This window comes from Brachyhypopomus gauderio, chromosome 3 (assembly GCF_052324685.1).
Source record: "Brachyhypopomus gauderio isolate BG-103 chromosome 3, BGAUD_0.2, whole genome shotgun sequence".
Taxonomy (NCBI): Eukaryota; Metazoa; Chordata; class Actinopteri; order Gymnotiformes; family Hypopomidae; genus Brachyhypopomus; species Brachyhypopomus gauderio.
The window spans coordinates 31152052-31175099 of record NC_135213.1 but is presented as its reverse complement, the minus strand read 5'-3'; the positions used below and the strand labels follow the sequence as shown (position 1 = coordinate 31175099).

The 23048-nt window shown below is 40.2% G+C and overlaps 1 protein-coding gene across 2 annotated transcripts in view; it reads left to right on the top strand.

The window, feature by feature from the left end:
• Positions 1-23048, top strand: part of LOC143509160 (tetratricopeptide repeat protein 28-like) — a 116312-nt gene that overhangs the window by 37203 nt on the left and 56061 nt on the right. For both annotated transcript variants that reach the window (XM_076997595.1, XM_076997596.1), the window contains exons 2-4: positions 15178-15325; positions 19219-19491; positions 20360-20490. In XM_076997595.1, the coding sequence (XP_076853710.1) occupies positions 15178-15325; positions 19219-19491; positions 20360-20490 (552 nt within the window). The remainder of the gene's footprint in view (positions 1-15177; positions 15326-19218; positions 19492-20359; positions 20491-23048) is intronic.

The window sequence follows — 23048 nt, the reverse complement described above, 5'->3', positions numbered from 1 at the left end:
TTAATAAATAAAAAAAGTAAATAAAAACTAGCAAATATGTTATGTACTTGTGCGTTTTGCACCAAGAGACAAGGGCTGCCTGGATCAGTGAGTTAGTGCAAGCATTTCTGTAATACACCCATCATCATAGCCATAGACATAGATTAAATACATCATATGAGCATAAGCTTTCCTGTTTAGATGCAATATGTATGGAAATGCCAGGAAAAAATGACACTTGTTTTCATATGAGATTTCTTCAGTGTGCTAATATAATTGGTTTTTCATTATGAAGCAAGTTTATCCTCCATGTATTGGCCTTAGAATCTGTTTATCTTTCATTCCTGCACTAATTGGTTTTTATAATATTTTCAGCATTTTATTACTGTAATGAGATGACTGCAGATGATTATGCAGCAGCTAGTGAGATGTTTGGGTCGTTTAAGCATGTTGTTCAATTCCCTCTTCACACTGACTTCTGTCTTCATGGCGTCTTGAAAATGTTTACTTTCAGTCTGTAACAACCATCTTATTAGTATGGATGTGGGCGTGAGAGAGATAATGTGAGCACGTGTAATTTACCATGCCTAAGGCCAAATGTTTCAACGTTGTTACCTAATCCAGCTGTGTCTTCTCAAGAGCGTATGTGGTGTGGGAAAGAGTTTTCACACTTAAATGATGCAGGGTGTTCCTGTGAGACCTGACCTTTAACCTGTCTGTCAATGTGTCCCTGACTCAAGCTGCCAGACTGTAGCCTGTGTGTGCCCCTCACCCACCCCCCGACTGCCCCTGTGTCTCCTCTGATGTCTGGGGACCTGTCTACTGGGACCCTCATAGCAACTGACATCCAGCTACATACTCTACAGCAATTGGAGTTTTTTTTAAGCTGTCCCTCTCTCTAGCCTTCCAGATTGTTATGTTGCTTTTCTGTTGTCCCAGGATGTAGGCAGAACCAAAAAAAAACAAACTAAAATAAACCTGTTGTAATTAAAATATTATGTTTTGTTCCTTAAACCTGCATTTTGTCATGATTTCATTGAGCTTTCATGCTACCTATTCATCTAGCTAACCTGAACATGGCTTAAAGCAGAGCCTAAATACTCATGGTTGAAAAGGATTCGATTGTCGTACATTTCTGCCGTACTCCGACTTCAATCACAGTGTGAAGAACTGGCACGCTAATGGCGGGGTTTGGAGTTCTATTATGTGCTAATAGAGCTAAAAGTATTCCATCAGAATTTGAAAGAGCCGTGGGCAGGCAAACTGTGTGTCTCAGCGTGGTGTTCATGTGTGGACGGGTCTGCATAAGCCAAGTGTGTTGGATTAATGCTCAGGCTCAGGCAGCATTATACAGACAGCCTGCTGGGATTTTTCATTCTCAGTAGTCAACAGCCCAGTTCTGCCTTTACCCCAGCACACTTCAATTCCTACAAAGAGATCCTAAAACTTTCATATTTTAGATTTATTATTAGCAAAAAATTCCCAGCAAAAGAGGTCCTTAGTATTAGGGATATTTCTTGGCATGTGTGTCCATGCACAACAACTGGAAATGGGGGAGATAAGTTTACACACACATGTTTTAGGCCTTTTTCTGAAAGGCTGTTATTTTAAATGAACAGATGAATCTTTAGTGGCATTTTTGTCTTGAAACGTGGACGTGTAAAGACTGAGACTTAGAACAAGGATTATGGGCAGTGAATATCAGAGGGAGAACAGTGCTGCTGAACGTCTTATTAACGTTTGGGGTGTGTATGTGTATGCCCTTGCTTGTGGAGCATCAGTGTTGCTTGGATGTCCAAGTATTGATCCTAGTTGGACTTCCCTGTTTGCAGTGGGAAAACAAATTATCCTGAATGGCTCAAACAGTGATTTAAAACACAGATCAATGTAGAGGACTGCAATTTCCACTGAATACAGCCCAGTGAAACGATTCCTCACACTTCCTACTTCACATAAATAGCCTGCACTGTGAGTACCACAATATGAACTATGAGGCCCATTTGCAATGCGGCCTTGTATCCTCATGGAATGTGCTTAGTGCGTCTCCTGTAAATTCCTTTATAGATTCATGTCTTGAAAACATTCAAATTAGCTTGTGATGGGTTGAACATTTAATGTAATATTGAACATACTTTGATGCAGTGTTGCATTGTGGATGATCAAATTCATGGTTGCTTTTGTTTAGCCCAGAGAACATAAAAGAAAAAAATAGCAAGAGCTGCTTTAATTGTTCCCTAAGACGCGTGACATTTGACCATATGAGCAGGAGACCAGGCGGTGGGCTCTCAGTAATTGCTGCTCCTGCAGCAGACTCAGATTTAATAAGATCCTTCATCAGTGACTCTTAAAGTGTGATAGCAAAAGCACACAGAAATGATGATAAGGGGGTAGGCATGTCTAGGTGTGTGTGTGTGTGTGTGTGTGTGTGTGTGTGTGTGTGTGTGTGTGTGTGTGTGTGTGTGTGTGCGTGCGTGCGTGTGTGCGTGCGTGCCTGCGTGCGTGCCTGCATGCGTGTGTGTGGACGTGTGCATCTGAGAGAAATAATGAATTTGCAGAATAAGGGTTATATGAATGCTAACATTTCTGTGGTATATCATATATGTGGTTCAATATGATCTTTGCTGTTTTAAGTGTACTCACGCTGTTTGGGTTGGTATTTTTTCTATCAAAGCTGAAGCAACAGTAATGATTATTAATAAATTATACATTTAATGTGGTGTTTATACCATGGAGTTTCATAGGACTTGCTTTATATTTTAGTCATCATAAATGTTGGAATATGTTATTATATATTAATAACATACCAATCTGCTTCATCAAACTGACCTTTTCTATAGTACAGTGGCATTCTATAAATATAATTGGCTACTTTATTTGAACTAATTGGTGGGTTGTCCTGCACTATATTGTAAAACTCTAAACTCTTCTTAGCATTGCATCATTAAGGAAATGCTGACATACAAAAAGGTGCACACATACAAGAAATTGGTCTTTGGTTATATAGTGTCTCACAATACACAACAGAATTTGCAGTCACTTAAACATTAATATTTAAGCTTTAACTTTAACATTCCAATATCCCATGCATACACACAGTCACACAGGTGCACATACATTCTTATATACACACATTCAAATATAAAATAAAAATAAACATAAGACGTATGGGTGTGAAATAATAATAACAAAATACAGCAGCCAGATAAGTAAAATATAAAAGATTAAGAAAGACATGGCACATTTTGTGCGTGAATTGTTCATGAGAGTAATGGCATGGGGAAAGTTTTCTTTATTCTGGTAGTTTTGATCTCCCTAAGGGGAGTTTGTTGTTGGAATGGTTTTCTCTGCCTACTTTCTAGTCCTGCTTGTAAACAGGTCATGGTGACTAGGCAGGTTTGCATCTATAGTCTTTTCTGCAGACCTGGTGATGTGCTGTAGATTATGAAGGTCATCTTTGGTGGCTGAGCAGCACCAGACTATTATAGAGGTGGTTAGGACTGAGTCTGTGATTTGCTGAAACTGGGCCAGCAGCTGTTAGGTCACGTTGAACTTCTCCAGTTGTCATGGGAGATACAGCCTTTGCTAGACTTTTTTGTAATGGAGTTAATGTTGGTGTCCCACTTTAGGTCCCTGATGATTGTAGTTCCCAGAAACTCAAAGCACTTCATAGCTGTTATGGTTTTTCCAGGATAGTGGAGGTGAGGAGCTCCTTCTAAAGTTCATACTCATCTCCACCAGTTTGAATGCATTCATCTCCAAGTTTCCATTTGCAAACTTTAGGACACTGACTAGCTGATCGGTGGAACTGCAGTTGTTAGTGTTCAGTGAGAAGGGTTGTGGGACTCAATCTTCAGGATTTCCATTAATAATTGTTTGAGCAGCTGATGAGAATTTACCTAACCTCACCTACTGTGTCTAAGTGGAGAGGAAAGTGGTAATCAGTGATGGCTTTGTTACATTGAAAAAGTAATCTGATTACTGATTACTCCTTTAAAAAGTAACTTAGGTACGTTACTGATTGCTTGATTTTAAAAGTAACTATGTTAGATTGCAAATTACTTTAGTAGTTACATTCAGCAGCAAAATTAGTTTTTCCAATACTCACTTTATTGGAAGTGCATTTTTTACAGTAGGCAATGCACTAATGTATCTCCTGACATTACGTTTGTGTCGCTGCGCGGTATTATTTGTAAATGTATTTGTAAAAGTAATACAAGCTAACTATTCAGTCAGACAGCTATTTGTTGTGAAACAGTTTAGCTGGGGGGGATGCTGGTGCTAAGCGAGTGTCGATTGCTAAGCGGAAAGACCGCTAGCAACCGCAGACAATCTCTAATAGTTGCAAAAAAAAAACCAAAAAAAAAACCATGCAGAACACATGTACCTTTGTGTTCTATGTTTGTATGTGTGTAACATGTATTTGATATCCCACAGAATGTACAGCATTCTTGAAATCAAAAGCTTAGCTAGTTTCCATCAGAATATACAGTCTGCACTGACTGTGACTTAAAGTTGTACTGACAACACGACTAAGTATTTTGACTACCTTGTTCATAGGCAATGGCACACAGACTAGATACTCTGATGGCACCGACAAATTGACTGACCTAAATATTTGCGTTTGAGGCAAAAATTAAGAATTTTGAGTGAAGTATCTGCTTTTGCAGGTATTTCATTGAGTTTTGCTGTTTGCACTGTTTTGAGAAAAGCACTAGTTGTGATGCCAATGTAAATCAATCATGATGTGAGAAATGAACCAAATCGACTGAGAAAAACTGAAAAGTACTTTAGCCAAAATTCCTGCACTTTTCAAATCTGGAACACAATGCAACATTAAAATTCGTCAGGTAGCTATATGTTCCTTCCCCTGTTTTTGAGGGGTATTTCTTTACACTACCACATATCGTTACGGAGAACACTTTAAAGAATGACTTGTAAAACACGTTCGCCGCTCTCACAGGTTCGCGCGCAGCGTGCGGAGTCGAGCGCTACAGTCAGACGCAAAAGTATAACTTTGCCAAGAAGAAAGCAAAAATTTATATTTTTACTATGTAAAATAAAAATAGTAACGCACAGTTACTTGGTTAAGTAACTTTAATCTAATTACTGGACTGGAAATAGTAACTCGTTATATTACTCGTTACTGAATAAAGTGGTAAGATTAGAGTAACATCTGACATCACTGGTGGTAATCCACTGGCAGGTGGAGGCAGGGATTCTGAGCCTGGATAGTTTGTTTTGGAGCAGTTCTGAGATTAATACTCTCGTGGAATACCAAACTGCAGCACAAAAATGGATTTCTAGCCTATGTTCTCTTGAAAGGATGACACAGTGGGCCAATATGTCTGCTGACACATGTCTACAGGTATATTGGCTCAATATGCAAACTGGATCCAGCAGTTTTTGATATCTTTCACATGCACCGGTCTTGTAAAAGATTTTATGTCTACAAAGATTATGGCTATTGGGTGTACAGTCATTCAGTCCTGTGATGGCTATATTTTTGTGGACAGATATTATTGTGGGGCATTGAACAAGAGCAGAATTAGAAAGTAATTTTAAAACTGCAATAATCTGTTGAAGATATTGCATTGATATTGCAAGATATTGCAAATGAGAAAAAGTCAGAAGTGAGAAGAGAACGTGAGAGACGTGCATTGTGGTGAGAGCAGGGTGGAAAGACACTGTTTATTAGTGTGGAAATTGGCCCTGAACAAAACAACTCCAAAGCCTGTCAGAGTTTTAGAAATCTGCATGGATCTTAGATGAGAGAGATTCAATAATAATATCTCCTCATATTTTTTAATCATATATTTTATCGTAGTATTAAGCCATGTAATAAACTGTAATAAAATGTCATCAAAATTCTAATATTTTCAGCTCACAGACGAGCTAGTATAATAATTTCTGAAGAGATATCTGGAGTGACAACTGTTTTGATGTCTGTACATCAAAAAAAAAAAGTTTCTAGATACTTGGTAAAATTGGGCACTATTATGAAGACATCACATTTCTGTCAGGATTCACTTCTCAAATGATGACATATTTGAGCAGCCAAGTGTCTCAAGAGAAGAATGTAGAGTGTGTGGCACTGCATCATATAGTAACACTGTAATTAAATCAAAAATGAACTGAAAAAAAAGACCCTAGCTTTTAAAGAGTAAAATGGATATCTGTGTAGGTTGTGAGGTTAACCTGCTGGGGTGTGTGATCCTGACCTTTTCAAACTTGCAGCAGCATGAATTAATTGCAACAGCTAGTTGACAGCTTCAGCTATTTGAGATTCAATTGTCTGGGATGACAACCTTTTATAGATGTTAATATCCTGCAGGTTTTTCCACACAGGCATTTCTCAGTTGTTCCACACTTGCTGAGAGCATGCTTCTGTTGGAGTGCAGACCTTTGGCTGGTTTAATTTCTCTTGTGAGAGAATTTTTCACTTGGCTGTATATTGTCCTGTCACTGCTTCTGTACGCCTCCAGTTTATTCCACGCCAGAGTCTTGTGAGTTTAGCAGTTCACCAAGAATTATGCTTTGCTGGAAATGCGGTCCTTAATTTACTGTGTCATTTTGGCATTCTGTGTATCAGCAACTACTACCCTAGTGAATCTTACATCCCCACAGTGAATTCTGCTCAATTAGGCCAAATAAATTACTCCTTGAGACTAATGGTCCTTAGTTTATTATACATTATTAGTAGTTGAACTGGTTCCTAGTCGGCAGTGTGGTATGGAAAGAAAAAAACAAAGATATTCTCTTTGTTTAAAGGTTCCTGTTAGCCTGCTTTCCTATCCACATTGCTCCATTTTCTTTTCATCACAGACGTTTTCGAATGCATAAAAGTCTTGTTTGCTATTGTGTGTGCATATGAGTGCTTGTGTATGCTCATGTGTACAGACTCAGCAGCCTATTACACACCAGGGTCAGGGTTAGATTTGATTTTGCCTATTTCTTGTTTACTGGTAAAGCAGTGAAATCAATTTTAGCCATGTTCAAATGTCCAGTAAGCACTTTCTTCAAAACAAATGTGTCCCTCTAGATTTCTTCCTAACGAAATAACTACACGCTTGAAACAGCCGTGTGTGATTGTCAGTTTCAGTGACAGAGAGTAATGATGCATGACAAAGCCAAAAGTAGGATATGAAAACCCACGGCAATAAAAAATCCCACTTTCTTTCTTTTAGGGAGCAAAATGTGGCCGCAGTGACTTCCAAATTCTTCCGCACTGTGGGCTGATCTATTTTGGAAATTGCTCTTCTCATCAGTGCTGATCCAGCTGAACTCACATGGTCTTTATTCTCATTTGCTCGCTCAGATCTCTGCTAACATTTTCAATTGCCTCTTTTTCAGAAGCGTGTAATGCCTATATGACGACTGTTGAAATAAATCGACTCCTCATTGCACGCTTAAACTGCTGAAATATGGAGTATGTACCGTAGCGTGGTCACTGGGGAGCGAAGAGTATTTTAGGCTCGAATGTGTGCTGCCGATGGAGTGGCGAACTGCTAAAGCTAACTAGGTGACTTTGGTTTGACTGGTGCGCTGCACAAGCTGAGGACATGAAGGAAAAGGGCAGAGATCATGGCCATGCAGATCCCTGCACCTCCTAGTGTTGTGTAGTTGCAAGTGGACATTTCCCTTTTCACTTCTTTTCCTTCTTTTCACTACTGTTACCCATTTCTACCCACCCCATCTTTACGCACATCGTCTTTTTAATCTTTTATTCCATGTCTCTCTCTCTCTCTGGCGTCTCTCTCTCCCGTTTCTTCTCTTTGTGGAGCATGTCGGTGCTTCTTGATTGGGCTGTCCCATATTTTTTTTCCTCTCTGATCTCCACCCTGATTCCACTTCCTTTTAATCAGAGATGATTTCCTGCTGGGCTGTTCAGTCCAGCATGGCTGCCCTCTGAAGATCTTCATCTTCATCAAATGAGGCAGAGGATTGTCAGTACTAATGTAAAGTGGTGGTCTATGATGATGAAACAGTTCACCCCTCTTCTTTGAGTCTAGTAGTACTAATTACTCTTCTATATTATATACAGAACAGGCTTAGTCAATAAATAATGTAAATGGTGTGCATTATACAGCCAAGATAAATTAATGTCTTCAATCATATTTGCAACTTCTTCTTAAATGGCTCATGACCTCAAAATCTTGAGAAAGTTCAAAATGACTGCCTACAAACTTTTGGTTTATTTATTATTTCTTTATTAAGCTGATATTAGAGTATTGATCTGACATCTTGTAGGATCAGTAGAACGGGTAGAATTGCTCTTCAACTGTTCATTAAAGACTTAATTTTTGATAACTGGCTAAGATGTTGATTTTGTTGTAGATCCATGTACTATATAGCATTTGATGATGGAGTTGTGATAATTTAGCTGAGGTCCAAATGAAACCAAATGCTTTTTTTTCAGTTTGCAGAGAGTCTAAGTAGACAGACAGCATCTCAGCCAAACACTAACCACAAGTCACGTATCCAGAGAGTCTAGGCAGACAGACAGCATCTCAGCCCAATACAAACCACAAGTCACGTATCCAGAGAGTCTAAGCAGACAGACAGCATCTCAGCCCAATACAAACCACAAGTCACGTATCCAGAGAGTCTAAGCAGACAGACAGCATCTCAGCCCAAGAGTAACCACAAGTCACGTATCCAGCTGTCCCATTTAAAATGACACAGATGACAAAAGGTTTGTTGTCAGTTTGAAAGAGATCTCTTAATTATTTGGACATGTGGCAGAGAAAGCTCCGCATTTACAAAAATATGGCGGCTGCCACCATGTTTGAGCGCGCTGTCAAAGGCAATTAAAAGCATGCAAAGATGGAGGACGTGAGACTAGGCACAGCGCAGGTAACAGGTCCATCAGGACTGCGATTCACAAGACCTCTCACCATGGCAACCATTAAGCCAACTATTTTAGTACTGTAAATGTGTGGTTTTGCTGTCAAGGAACTTCAATATAAGCCTTTAATTAAATGTTTCAAATTCACAGGAATAGGACTGCAACTCTGTGGCATTGTGTAATTATTATTTCACCTCGTTTTGATTAAGGTTCTATTCTAACGTGGTGCAAGAACATATAATATGCAAGGAATAAACCCATAGGCGTCAAGATGATAAATACTGTATGTGCAATACAAATGCCAAAGCCAGTCTGTCAGTATCCATTAAAGGAAGGTCTGCCTTGCTTATTTTTAATTGGAGGATTGTTGAGAAGGGTCACTGTCATTGGAGAAAAGATTGGCCTGGTTCCATGTATGTTTGGTATTAATGGATTGATGTCATTTATGCGAGGTTCTGAAACAGACACTTCCTTGGTTGTCCATGGTGATTTTTCTCTCACTTCCCGACCCTGCATGACACAATGCTACCAAAACCACTGCAGTGTTCAGGACTTTTTGTCATCATCACATTTTCTCACATATATCACATTTTTTTTATTTGATGGTAGGGTTGCTGGACTCGTTGGTCCAAGGAAAGGGATGAGAGTGCAGATCCTTTAGAAACTCCACTGCAAGGGTTCAGTTTGGTGAAAATAATTGTGAAAATAATCTTGTTTAATGATTTGCCATGGTTCCGTTCCACACCCTGCTTCATTTTAGATTAAGCCAGTATAGTGAATTTACTGAGCCAATATTGTGAATTCACAATGTAGTGAATGTGCCTTATCGATTCGGCTCACTGAATGCATCATGTGACCTTTTCAAGGTGCCAAAGAGCCCTCTTCTCTTTCTCCTTCATTCTGTTTCTATTTCTCTCAGTACCTCTCTATTTTGATGCGCATGTAGTAATCGGTGGCCTGAGGCTGTTCACTAGTATCTAAATGACGTGTCAAAGTGGAAAAAACGCATCCTCACTGGGGATATTAGCCCAACAATATAAGCTGCTTCTGCCTCCTCCCAAAAGACTGTTTTTAAATTATATTTTCTCCAATTTGTGGTCACTTGACGCTTCCCATAACATGGCATTGTCAATTGTAATAGCTTTGAAAAGTGCTTTCAAAAGATCACTACCACAAATTAGTCCAGCAATTGAAAGCTGTTACTACACCACGAGAATACGAAATGGATGATGGATAGAAACTTCATTACCTCTATACAGACAATATTTCCACATGCACTATGGGTTATGTTATGTTTGTCATATGACTACATATGATAAACATGCATGGGTGCAGACCATTTTGAATATTTCATGTGTATGTTTTCTGAAATGTCCAATGTGCAGTATGAAAGTCTTTGTGCGCTGCTCAGCGAGTCAAAAAATGTTTCCCTGGCATTCCATCCCCCTTTGCCATTTCATTTGATAGGTCATTTCATTCAAAACCATGATCAGCATATTCCTGTTTCACTGTAATGTACATTTACTGTAAATCTAATTGTCCACTTCATGATTACTTTCCAGAGTGGATTTAAAATAACCAACGTGGTGTTATTCCATCACTGGCCTGATCTTCAATGAATCTGCTGAACTTGTGGGATTAGCATGTAATAACTAGCAGGGATCTGTGCAATTGGTAGATGACCTACAGAGCTGAAGTGGCCTGAGGCAAAGGTTATAATCCCCAGCCAGACACTCAGGGTCATGAGCAATAGGTGCTCTGTCACCTTTTGTCTGAAAAGGACATTCGGAGGGATATAAGATGAGATTAGAGCTGAGGGGGAATGGGAGGCAACCACAGAGCTTTGCTTACAGGATGCACAACCTTAGTATCATCATTTTAGATTGTTAGGTTTGGTTTGCAAATTGTTTTTAAATGTGCTAGATTATATTCGGGGAAGCACATTACTGCATTATTTTTTACTCTGGTACTGTGTGTGGGTCATATGGTTTTGGATTTACCTCTTTGATTGTGGCTTTACAAGCACACGGTGGATGTCTTTGTACATTTGAAGTCTCAGTCATTGTTGACCCCAGTGTTCACTCCTGGTCTGCACCTGTTTCACTGCTGCCAGTTGTTCTCCTTTAATTTGTCATGGATGGCTGTTATCTTGAGCTATTAAATTAAACATTCGATGTCTTGGGTATGTTGTGTCTTGCTGTGTCACCTTGAGCAGAAGCTAAGCATGATCAGAAAGCAGATCTGACTGTAGCTAGGAGCCCTATGTCTCTCTAACTTGACGTTTCTGGGTCATGCTTGAGCTAGGCTGCAGGACCCAGCAATTAAAACCCTAATAAGAAAGTCTCAGTATGAATGAGCTAGTTAGGAAGTTAGCTGTACAGGCAAAGGTATTTGTTTAAATTAGCATGCTGAATGGATAGTCAGGGACTGTAAAGCGGAAGGCCATGACAGGGATTGCTCAAAGTGGGTTTGTATTTGTTTGTGTGTGTGTGTGTGTGTGTGTGTGTGTGTGTGTGTGTGTGTGTGTGTGAGAGAGAGAGAGAGAGAATGAGAGAGAGAATGTCACTAAGGTGGCATCATGACAAGCTCACAAACACAAATTAGTCTGTAATGTGCCGTGGACATTTTCATGGCTGGTACTTTAAATATGTCTGAATTATGTGCCATTAATGTGTCATCTAAAACCTCAAAACAACAACAGTCCTCAAGCCTAATATGACACCATTATATCACCCTGCTAGTAGAGTGGAAAGGTTTATCTAGACCAGAACAGCCTGAAGAAGCCATCATAGCTTTACATCCCATGCATAAGTTTGAAAAAGCCTTTTAAGGTGCTTAAACATTTTTTTAATGCCAAATAATTTTCCTATGTTTAAAGGTTGAATGAAAATGTTTGAGTATTGAAAATTTGTATAAGAACTAATACAACAATCAAAATCTAGTTACAACCATTTATTAGTGTAGTTCTTTTGTACTTTATTTTGCATTAACACTGACATAGCCACGTGCTTGCATGCACACACACATGCACACACACACATATATGCCTAGACAGGCAGAAATAGTTGACCTGTCTCATGATATGTAGCACTGCTATTTAACTGTAGAATAAAAATAGACTGAATATGGTCTGAATCTTTGATTGTCTCCCTTTTCTAAATGTGAGTCCTCAAAATTACTATACAACTCACCAACTACTGAAAAATTGACCCCAACTATTTAACCCACTGCACTGCAATAAGGCCTGGTGAAACTAGTTCTTATAAGTAGTGATCCAATAGGTCAGTTCACATTTGTATTCAGAGTGAAATGAATGTCAGTGATGAAGTCAGATCTGTGGTGACAGGTTACATGTTTGCTCATTAACATGATTGCAGAAGTGCTTCAGTTTAATCGAGAGGTACAGAAATAGATTTATTATAGGGATTTTGATTTAGTACTGTAAAAACAACTGTCTATAAGGCCAAATCTATTAGTACTATGGTACTTGTATTGGGGGTTAACTGTATTTGTAGTAATATTTGAAAAATCAAAGAAAAATTTGTAAAATGTTAAAATTTTTAAGAAGGCAACACTCATACAAATTAATTGTCTATAACTCTGGGATTGCTATATTTATGCATGTTTACATGTCGGCAATATTCATATGCTGTTTTCAAAAGGGCTTCTACATATCAATGAAAGAAAAACATACACCCTGGAAAAGGTTTGCTGGTTTGTGTTTGAGTGGAGCTGTACTTTTTCCCTGCCTTTCTTGCTGGTGAATGCAGAGGAGTACACTCTTTTAATCAGAGTGAGAAAGCGTTTGGATAAATGTCATTCACTCTTTTGTGACTGCAACTCTTTCCACTGTCTTGTCCTGTTTTCATTTTCTCTGTCTTATGAAGTACACGTCTCTCCTCTCTTTTCTTTTTCTAGTAATTTCCATCTTTCTCTTTGAGTGTGCTCTTTCACAGACCTTCCCTTGCTATCTTTCAAGGTAATTTTCCTTCGCCCCATTCATCCGAGTATTCTCTTTCTGTTTTCTCCGCATTCGTTGTTCTGTCATACTTTGTTGTTGAAAACATCATGTTCTCCAAAGAGTCTTGAATCTGGAGATTCAGCTTTTGAATGCTTGTTGGCGAGGGCGCATTACCATCTCATATCAAGAGCATGAGAGCAAAAATGTTAGTGTAGGAATTCTAACAGACACACGGTGTCTGTTCGTTCTGAGAGAATCTGCTTGGCAAAGGTGAGGACCAATGGAGATGCAGCAATCAGCCTGTGCTGGCACAAGAGGAGCGGAATTAATTACTGGTGCCACAAATTCATGTCATGTCTTATTTTCTATAACCTCTACCTCACCTGACTACTTTATTGGATTGTTTGGGTGTCTGCTGGCATAATAATGAAAGGCTCTGCCAAGGCAATGGAGACTCAGGTCTCAAAGGTTGGGGCCTCACGTTAATGTCTCTAGTATATGGCATATATTAAAAGTTCAAAGTCATATTAAATGTAGTATCCCACTTACAAACTTAAAGTTGAATTGAGAATGTGTACTCCAGTGCAGCTTGATGCAGCATTTGCAAATCTCTGTGCGAGAGGTGAGCATTACTCCACCGATTCTTTTTTCACTAAATGCTAATGGATGGTACTGTATGTGATCATGTCATGTGATTATGTATATCATATATGACATGACCAATTATGAGTCATATGATACGTGCAAATCTTGTAGAAGTACTCAGTAATCAGATTTGTCTGGGTTACAGATTACATACAGATTGTTACAGTCAGCATTCTTATAAAACTTGAAGTAAATTTATGGTCAAAAGTATTTTGATAGTAAGCAGACAACAATTACTGTACTTTAAAGATGTTGGGGTAAGCTTCTACCATACTTTACATCAGTTAGTGTAGGCTTCTACCATACTTTACATCTGTTAGTGTAGGCTTCTACCATACTTTACATCAGTTAGTGTAGACTTCTACCATACTTTACATCAGTTAGTGTAGGCTTCTACCATACTTTACATCAGTTAGTGTAGGCTTCTACCATACTTTACATCTGTTAGTGTAGGCTTCTACCATACTTTACATCTGTTAGGGTAAGCTTCTACCATACATTTAATCTACCATACTTTTTACACTTTTTGGGAGTGATTTTCACCAAGCCCTTCTTGGCAAACTTACTCCTAGCTGTTCAGGTTGGCTGGATAAGTCATGCACACCACAGCTTGCAAATATTTCCATAGACTCCCTATTGGATTGAGATCTGACTTTTGACTCGACTCTTGTAGAACAATTGTGTTCTCGTTAGAGCACAATATCTTTCATCTGTGTAAACATAGACGTTCCACAGCAAATGTGGTGAATATTTAAACAGTATTTTGTAGTTAGAAATTTTGGTCACAGAATTCTCCCATAGGCTCCTAATGCTGCCTGTCTCCCTTGCCTGCCCTTGTATTTCTGGATGAGAGGAGTGGAGTTTACGTACTAGTAGAATTAGCATAAAACCGATATAATTTCAAATGTATTTAATTTAGGATAGATAAAATTAAGGATAGATAAAAAATAATGACACTTTTAAAATAAAATATGACACAGCTTAAAATATTAAAGATAAAATGAAGTGTGAAGGGGTGCAGAAGCTATTTGAAAACTAATACTGGTATTGCTGGCTTCATACATAAAAATACTGAGTTATTCTCTGGTCGTTTGCCATCATCATTTGTATAAAGATCTCTGCCTGTTTGACAGGGTAATAGAACATTTTGTTTGCAAAAAGAAAAGGGCAGAACTGATATTCAAGTGACTAGACAAGCAAGAAAAATGATATGAATACTCAATTTTTTGCCATTATGTTGTTGTCAACTGTGCTTCCTGTGTGAGAAAGCTTCAGCATGCCTGACTTGTACTTGCATACTGTGGCCCTCATACTGAGCTTGCATTCCTCCAGCGAGCTTCCTGAATGTATAGGGACCGTTTCATTTGAACACTTCTGAATAACAACTTTCACCAAGGGGAACGGACTGAGAAGTATAAAATGCATCAGTTCTTCTTGACTACTATGGTATTTGTGGTGGTTGGATACACCTGTGTTGACTAAAAATGCATTCATTTTTTAGGAGTATGCTTATTTTCTGACTCTTGCTCTCAATAACAATACCAGTAACATAACCTAGACAAGCGTGGAGAACTGATTAGCAATTCATCAATCCTTTTTTTTTGGCTTTGTTTTTATACTAAATATATACCAACATATATAACAACAGAAAACACAAATTTGTATCTTACAATAAGAGTGATGTTTTCCTGAATGTGGCTACACCTAGCAGCACTAACAAAAAAATGTCTGGGTTTTTTTTGTGCAGGCATACTTCCGACAGGGTGTCGCCCTTCAGTACCTGGGCCGGCATGCAGACGCGCTGGCCGCCTTTGCTTCGGGCTTGGCTCAGGACCCCAAGAGCCTGCAGTTGCTGGTGGGCATGGTGGAGGCCGCCATGAAGTCTCCTCTACGAGGTAAGGCGGTCGTGCTCGGGTCCGCCCCTTTCTGCAGTGGCGTACGGACGGTCCTGCGCAAACAGAATGTGTCCTGCATGTTTACCCACTTCCTTCAGGTGTGCTCTGCAGGGTCCGGCACCACCACACTGCCACTCCCGCATGGGCACAGACGCAGACGCTGGAGACGTTCGCTCGGCTTTTTGTTTCAAGAGGCGTCACTGGTTGCTCTTTTCTACCATTCAGTCTTTCTGACACAGGTCTACTCGCACAGCCTCTTCACAAAAGGCTTCACAAAGCCTTTCAAAAGGGCCAGGGGGTTCCTCTGGGTATCATCTGTGCCCAGAAGCTCTCTACTCCCAGCTTTGTGCCAGCACGGATCAGACACTTGTTATTACTTCCTGTTCGTGTTGCCTTCATCTCCAGATCTGAGTTTTGGTGTGGTGTGGGTCATGTTGAATGTGATGCCGGTCATAGGAAATGTAGTGTGGGCCAAATCGTATGTAATTCACTTGTATGTATGAAGTGTAAAGTGTGCCGTAATGTGGGATTTGTTGGACATAATGTAGATGTGCCATATACCATGTGGGTTGTGTTGTATTTACAGTAATACAAAGTGTCCTGTATACATGGATTGTATGTAGTAAGATGTGTGCTGTATGTCATGTGGGGTGTGTTGTATGTAGTGTGATGTGTGCTGTATATCACGTGGGGTGTGTTGTATGTAGTGTGATGTGTGCTGTATATCACGTGGGGTGTGTTGTATGTAGTGTGATGTGTGCTGTATATCACGCGGGTTGTGTTGTATGTAGTGTGATGTGTGCTGTATATCACGTGGGTTGTGTTGTATGTAGTAAGATGTGTGCTGTATATCACATGGGTTGTGTTGTATGTAGTAAGATGTGTGCTGTATATCACATGGGTTGTGTTGTATGTAGTGTGATGTGTGCTGTATATCACATGGGTTGTGTTGTATGTAGTAAGATGTGTGCTGTATGTCACGTGGGGTGTGTTGTATGTAGTGTGATGTGTGCTGTATATCACGTGGGGTGTGTTGTATGTAGTAAGATGTGTGCTGTATATCACGTGGGTTGTGTTGTATGTAGTGTGATGTGTGCTGTATATCACGTGGGTTGTATTGTATGTAGTAAGATGTGTGCTGTATATCACATGGGTTGTGTTGTATGTAGTAAGATGTGTGCTGTATATCACGTGGGTTGTGTTGTATGTAGTGTGATGTGTGCTGTATATAACATGGGTTGTGTTGTATGTAGTAAGATGTGTGCTGTATGTCACGTGGGGTGTGTTGTATGTAGTGTGATGTGTGCTGTATATCACATGGGTTGTGTTGTATGTAGTATGATGTGTGCTGTATGTCATGTGGGTTGTGTTGTATGTAGTGTGATGTGTGCTGTATATAACATGGGTTGTGTTGTATGTAGTAAGATGTGTGCTGTATGTCACGTGGGGTGTGTTGTATGTAGTGTGATGTGTGTTGTATGTCACGTGGGGTGTGTTGTATGTAGTGTGATGTGTGCTGTATATCACATGGGTTGTGTTGTATGTAGTATGATGTGTGCTGTATATCATGTGGGTTGTGTTGTATGTAGTGTGATGTGTGCTGTATATAACATGGGTTGTGTTGTATGTAGTGTGATGTGTGCTGTATATCACGTGGGTTGTGTTGTATGTAGTGTGATGTGTGCTAGTATGTGTGTGGTAGTGATGGGATTTTAATCTGGAAGGAACTTGGTGTACCAGTATGGCAACCCAACATCAGACACTTGGAGAACAGCATGCACAAGATTAGTACAATTAATTTTCACCAGCTCCTTCCTCAAGTAACTTTCCTTAAATACATTTTTTTGTTTTGCAGCTAGGAACGTTCTTACTGATAATGTTTTCAATTATGATAGTCCTGGTCAGTTTAGTTGCATATAGCTTGTCAGTTCTAATGCTGGACCATGAGTCGAGATACGGTTTGTCAGTATGACTAAACAGTACCACAGACACACATATAGACACACACACACTCACATACACACCCCACTACCACCACTTCAGTATTCATATTAAAATACATTGAACAGAATGGCTGCAAAATAGCTTGTGAAATTAGTTGGGAAGATGTATTTAGTGTTTACTCAAACAGGAGAGTGGAAGGATGCTATACCATACAATTCTGATGCTGTCACCGGCTGCCTGTGGGGTACCAATAAACACAGGATGGGGGGGAGAGAGAGAGAGAGAGAGAGAGAGAGAGAGAGAGAGAGAGAGAGAGAGAGAAGACTATAGCAGGGAGAGAAAAGGAGAAGCAATTGTTCATGTTTTGTGTGGGGATAAAAGACCAGAGTGATTGCTGACAGGCACAGTTCACGGGTGCACGTGTGTGTGTGTGTGTGTGTGTGTGTGTGTGTGTGTGTGTGTGTGTGTGTGGGTGGGTGTGCATACAGTGTGTTTGTGTGTGTGATTGTGTGTGGGTGTGCATACAGTGTGTGTGTGTGTGTGTGTGTGTGTGATTGTGTGTGTGTGTGTGTGTGTGTGTGTGTGTGTGTGTGTGTGTGTGTGTGTGTGTGTGTTTGTGATTAACCTCTGATGACTGTTGTTGGTAGCTCCAGACACGTATGCTGTCACGGTGCTTTCCATCCACATACACTGTATGATTAATGACACTGTGCTACATGTCACTTGAAAAACAATCATGCTCTATGTATGCGTATCAAAGACACACTTCCCCTGCATACCCAACTGTGAGTGAAGCAAGACTGCTGATGAAAACACTTCTGCGTCAGGGGTGCATTTGTGTGTTTGCGTGTGTATGTTTGGTCTCATCTATTCTCATGCACGAGAATGTGCCATATAACTAAGCCATGAAGGATGAATTGAAGCACAGCAGATACTAAAATGTGCTGTGAACACAAAGGTCAAAGCTAAATTTAACATACATTTTTCAAGGGTCCAAACTGTGTCGCTTGTTTTATCTTCTCTTTTTATACCATGGCTCTATGTCGTGTGTGTGTGTGTGTGTTTGTGTGTGTGTGTGTGTGTGTGTGTGTGTGTGTGTGTGTGTGTGTGTGTGTGTGTGACTGTGTGTGGGTGGGTGTTTTGGGGTGCTGTAATCTCAGAGGTCTGCAGTACTCGCTCCCACATGGCCTAGCATTGATTTATGTCACTGCGTGCTTTTCAGCTTATGCTCTCTCTCTCTCTCTCTTTCTCTCTCTTTCTTTCACTCTCTCTCCCAATCCTCCTTCCCCCACTGTATCTCTGGAGGTCACCTTGTGTGTCTTTGTCATTTTTTCTTTTGTCACATTTCCCTGTTGAATTGGAAGTTTCACTCTCATTCTGTGCCATCCCTCTCTTTGCGCTCAACACCACTGTTCACTCCCACATCTCAGAAAAGATAAACGAGAGAAACAATTCCAGTGATCCACCAGGGAATCCAAACTTCACTGTATTGTCCACATTTTCTAAGCCTTCAGCTGAAGATACTATAGGGAAGATAGCAATGTCACAGACTACTACAGCAAGCTTTAATGCCTAGCTCAACCTGCTCACCACGCCATGTTTGCATTCATTGACCCTATATTAACTGTCCTTCCATCACCTAACCTTCAGGACCAAGAGGGAGAAGAAAGATTGTTTCCGATGCTAATCAGTCTGAATACTGATGACTATTTTATCCCACAGATCTGTCATCTAGATCAAGGGTCTCCAGATCCAGGGTTGGAAATCTATCACACAGCAGACTTTAGTCTTAACCCATTTGGCCTTTTAATTAGATTCATGTAAATCCACGATTCCTTTATTTCTGTAACTTCAGCGCTTCACATCCCTTGTGCAGACCTTCTACAGATCTTCCCCAGACCTTCTACAGGTCCCTCACCAAGTTCACTCCACTCTCCTCCTCGTTGCAGAGTCTGTGCAGCCCACCTATCAGCAGCTGCAGAAGATGAAGCTGGAGAAGAGTCCGTTCGTGGTGGTGTCTGTGATCGGTCAGGAGCTGCTCTCTGCGGGACACCACGGCGCCTCTGCGGTGGTGCTGGAGTCGGCTCTGAAGATCGGCACCTGCAGTCTGAAGCTCCGTGGCTCCGTCTTCTCGGCCCTCAGCAGCGCCCACTGGTTGCTGGGCAACACCGAGAAGAGCATGAGCTACATTCAGCAAGACTTGGAGGTCGCCAAGACTTTAGGTATGAAGATTCATACATTGATTCAAGACTTTGGGTACGAAGATTTTTATATTGATTCTTTTTATGGTTCCTGCAGCTTCTGCGGGTTGAATAGCTTTCTGTCTTGCTGTAAAACACTTGACTTAGCTCGTGAATGACTTCATAATTATCTGTTGGATTCAGTCACGTGTGTTATAAACCAGGCTTGGAGTAAAAATTGATTGGGTAGGTTGTCAGTTGTATACTCCTTGTCTGTGGATATTTACAAATCAAATGCAAATTATTTATAATTATCTGGTTCAGTATCAAAATTGTGTTGTCTCATTACCCATTACTTAAATACATTATAAATTTATTATGGTAATGAGGTATTCTCAGAATGCCAATTTCGTCGTACTTCTCTCTGACATCTGAATGTTTACACATCTTTAGTGTAGTACGCGGTGCATTTTCGTGTCCATGCTTCTGTCTTGAGAATAAAATCAAAAATCTTTCATTGGTTTGGATCTTTGATATGGTTCACTCCAATAACATTGTGATAAGCTTTCTTGTTTACCTGAGGAAGAATTGTAAGACTGCTAAAATATTGTTAGTGTAAGACAGACTTCCTTCTGCTGTGTTTGAATCTAGAACAGAACAGTAGGTTTGGATATTTACATTTGAGCTTGTCTCATGTTGTCCAGATAATGCGACCAGTAACCAATATTAATGAGAAGCTAAAATATATATCATAGAAATAACCAAGCTTTATAGATATGAGTGAAGCTTGACCATCTCTATAAGTGTGACCCTGATTTAGTCACACAGGCACCTGGATAGCATTGGTAAATAAACGGCTGATTAAGTACAACTTTCCTGAATGTGATCTACTTCCTTCCTTTCTCATCAGGTGACCAAATTGGAGAATGTCGTTCCCATGGGAACCTGGGGTCGGCATTCTTCTCCAAGGCAAACTATCGTGAAGCCCTCTCCAATCACCGAAACCAGCTAGTGTTAGCCATGAGACTCAAAGACAGAGAGGTAGGCCACTGGAGTGCACGTTCTTGTGTATGAGTCCGTATCATATGAAAGGAAACATAGGAAGAGGGTGCTCTGTGTGTGTGTGTGTGTGTGTGTGTGTGTGTGTGTGTGTGTGTGTGTGTGTGTGTTTGGCGTGTGTGTATGTAATACTGAACAAATATGTTCTAAATTAATTTAATTAAAAACATACTCCTATCAAGTTACTGTTCAAAATATTTTCTCTCGGCTGTCTTTATACATGGCCTTGAACATTGGTTTTCTCTGACAAGTACACTGGCCTCCATTTAATTCAGACAGGGCAGCATGACATTTTATTGCAGCTAGACAAATGTCAGCCGTGTCTGATCAAATCAGTTTTCATTTTAAGCCACATTCTTATCTCTGAGCTGCCCTCCTCTCTAGCTGGGAGTAAACTACTGTGATTTCTAATGTGTGTGCTGCAATGTTTCCCTATCAAACATTCTGTTGTCTACATGATTCAGCCGTATTATGAGGATACCTTCACATCACAACTTCATCTTTCCTAATATTTTATGATGGCTTAACACTGAACACCCTCCAGAAACGGTGGGTGTTATTTTGTAAAATATGGCACATGAACAGTAATGCAGTTAATTGTGTTGCTGGTGACCTGCTTTACCTGAAGCTCTTCCATCACAAACTGCTCTGGAACTTATACTAACCCGGAGGTGTAATGAATGACCAGATAAAAACAGTGTTTAGTTATACCAGTATATGATAATTTTAACATGATATTCTCTTTCAGTTATGCTGGTGTAGTCCACATTTCATACACAGGTTATCAGTTTAAGTGAATTATTGCTTTATACATCAATATCCATGTGTCCAAAGAACAAACCAAAGGCAAGGCCAAGCATTTCAATCCCACATTACTCCAAACAGTCAACTTTGCCGTACATATGGGGTGTTCAGGACAGAGGAAACATGTACTCACTCAAATCTAAACACCTCTCACTTAAACGTAAACACCCCCTCACTTGAATGTAAACACCTCTCACATAAAATACCCCCTCACTTTATTTAAATGTAAACAGCAACTTCCCTTAAACACCCTGGTGCTTCAACTACCCCTCATTCAAATGTAAACACCTCTCACTTAAGTGTAAGCACCTACTCTCTCAAAAGTAAACACCCCCTCACTTAAATATACACACCTTCTTAAACACTTCCTAACTTCCTAAGTTAATACCTCTAACTTAATCGTAAACGCCCATTCACTTAAAATGTAAACATCCCCTTACTTAAACATCCCCCTCATTTAAACATTAAATTTTCTGCCCCATGCCTCAGTGTAACTTGAATGATGCAATAAATAAACAGAATTAAAAGAATAGGAACTCTGATGGCTACACCAGTGACAATGTGAATCATAGGATGTCTTTCTCTCGCCCGGTTATGTCTATATACACTTTCATTCTTCAGTTGTCAAACTGACATTCTGTGTGATAACTTTAAACTTGAACTTGCAAGAAATTGCAAGACAGGGTTAAAGGTTAGCGTTTGGAAATGTCTGTCTCTCTCTTCTCCCACATCCTCTCTCTCCTCTCCCTCTTTCTGTCTCTCTCTTCTCCCACACCCTCTCTCTCCTCTCCCTCTTTCTGTCTCTCTCTTCTCCCACACCCTCTCTCTCCTCTCCCTCTTTCTGTCTCTCTCTGTCCCCCTCTCTTTCTCCCCGATTGTCCTTGTTGACAGGGGCTCTCTCACACTCACTTCCTGTCAGTCAGGGAGAAGAATGGCCGACACGCCCCCCCCCCCCCCCCCCCCCCCCCCCTTCCCTCGCTCTTATCCAATCCTGGCAGGCCACTTTTTGTGTGTGTTTGTCTTCCTCTCAAAATCAAGATAATTTAAACCCTTTCTCTCTCTTTTACTCTCCCCATTTCTCTCTCTCCCACACACACACACACACACACACCCACACACACACACACACACACACACACACACACACACACACACACACACACACACACACACACACACACAGACCTTTCTAACATATTCATACTGAAATGAGACATCATTATCCTGATAAGCATGATATATTCTTTTTTAGGTCATAGGGAAAACAAACAGGCCAGAGACCGTGGCCGACAGATAGTATGCAAAAATGATTTAACATTGTTTATTTTCTTATGAATCCGTGCTTAAGGTGTGTATTATTATATATTAATAATTTGAATTGTTATTGCATTTATTTTGACCCTAACTCTAGCCTTGAATTGGAGACTTCCATATGCATTATACAGAACTTAATTCCGCATATATTACATGTGAATGTTTGTACAAGCCTGAACCGCATCATGTGCCCTTGTGCCCTTGTGAGTCAATATTTCTGAGGGTTTTAATGGGAAAGGTCAATCATGGGCGGATAGGCCTATATGGGACTTGTGGAAGCTTGGGCCAACCCCTAATACAGAATGCCACTTATTGATCGAACAGATGGTCATTTTTATGAGGTGAAAGGGGCAAATGTGTGTGAGTGTGTGTGTCTGTGTGTGTTTGTGTGTGTGCATGCCTGCATCAGTGTATATGTTTTT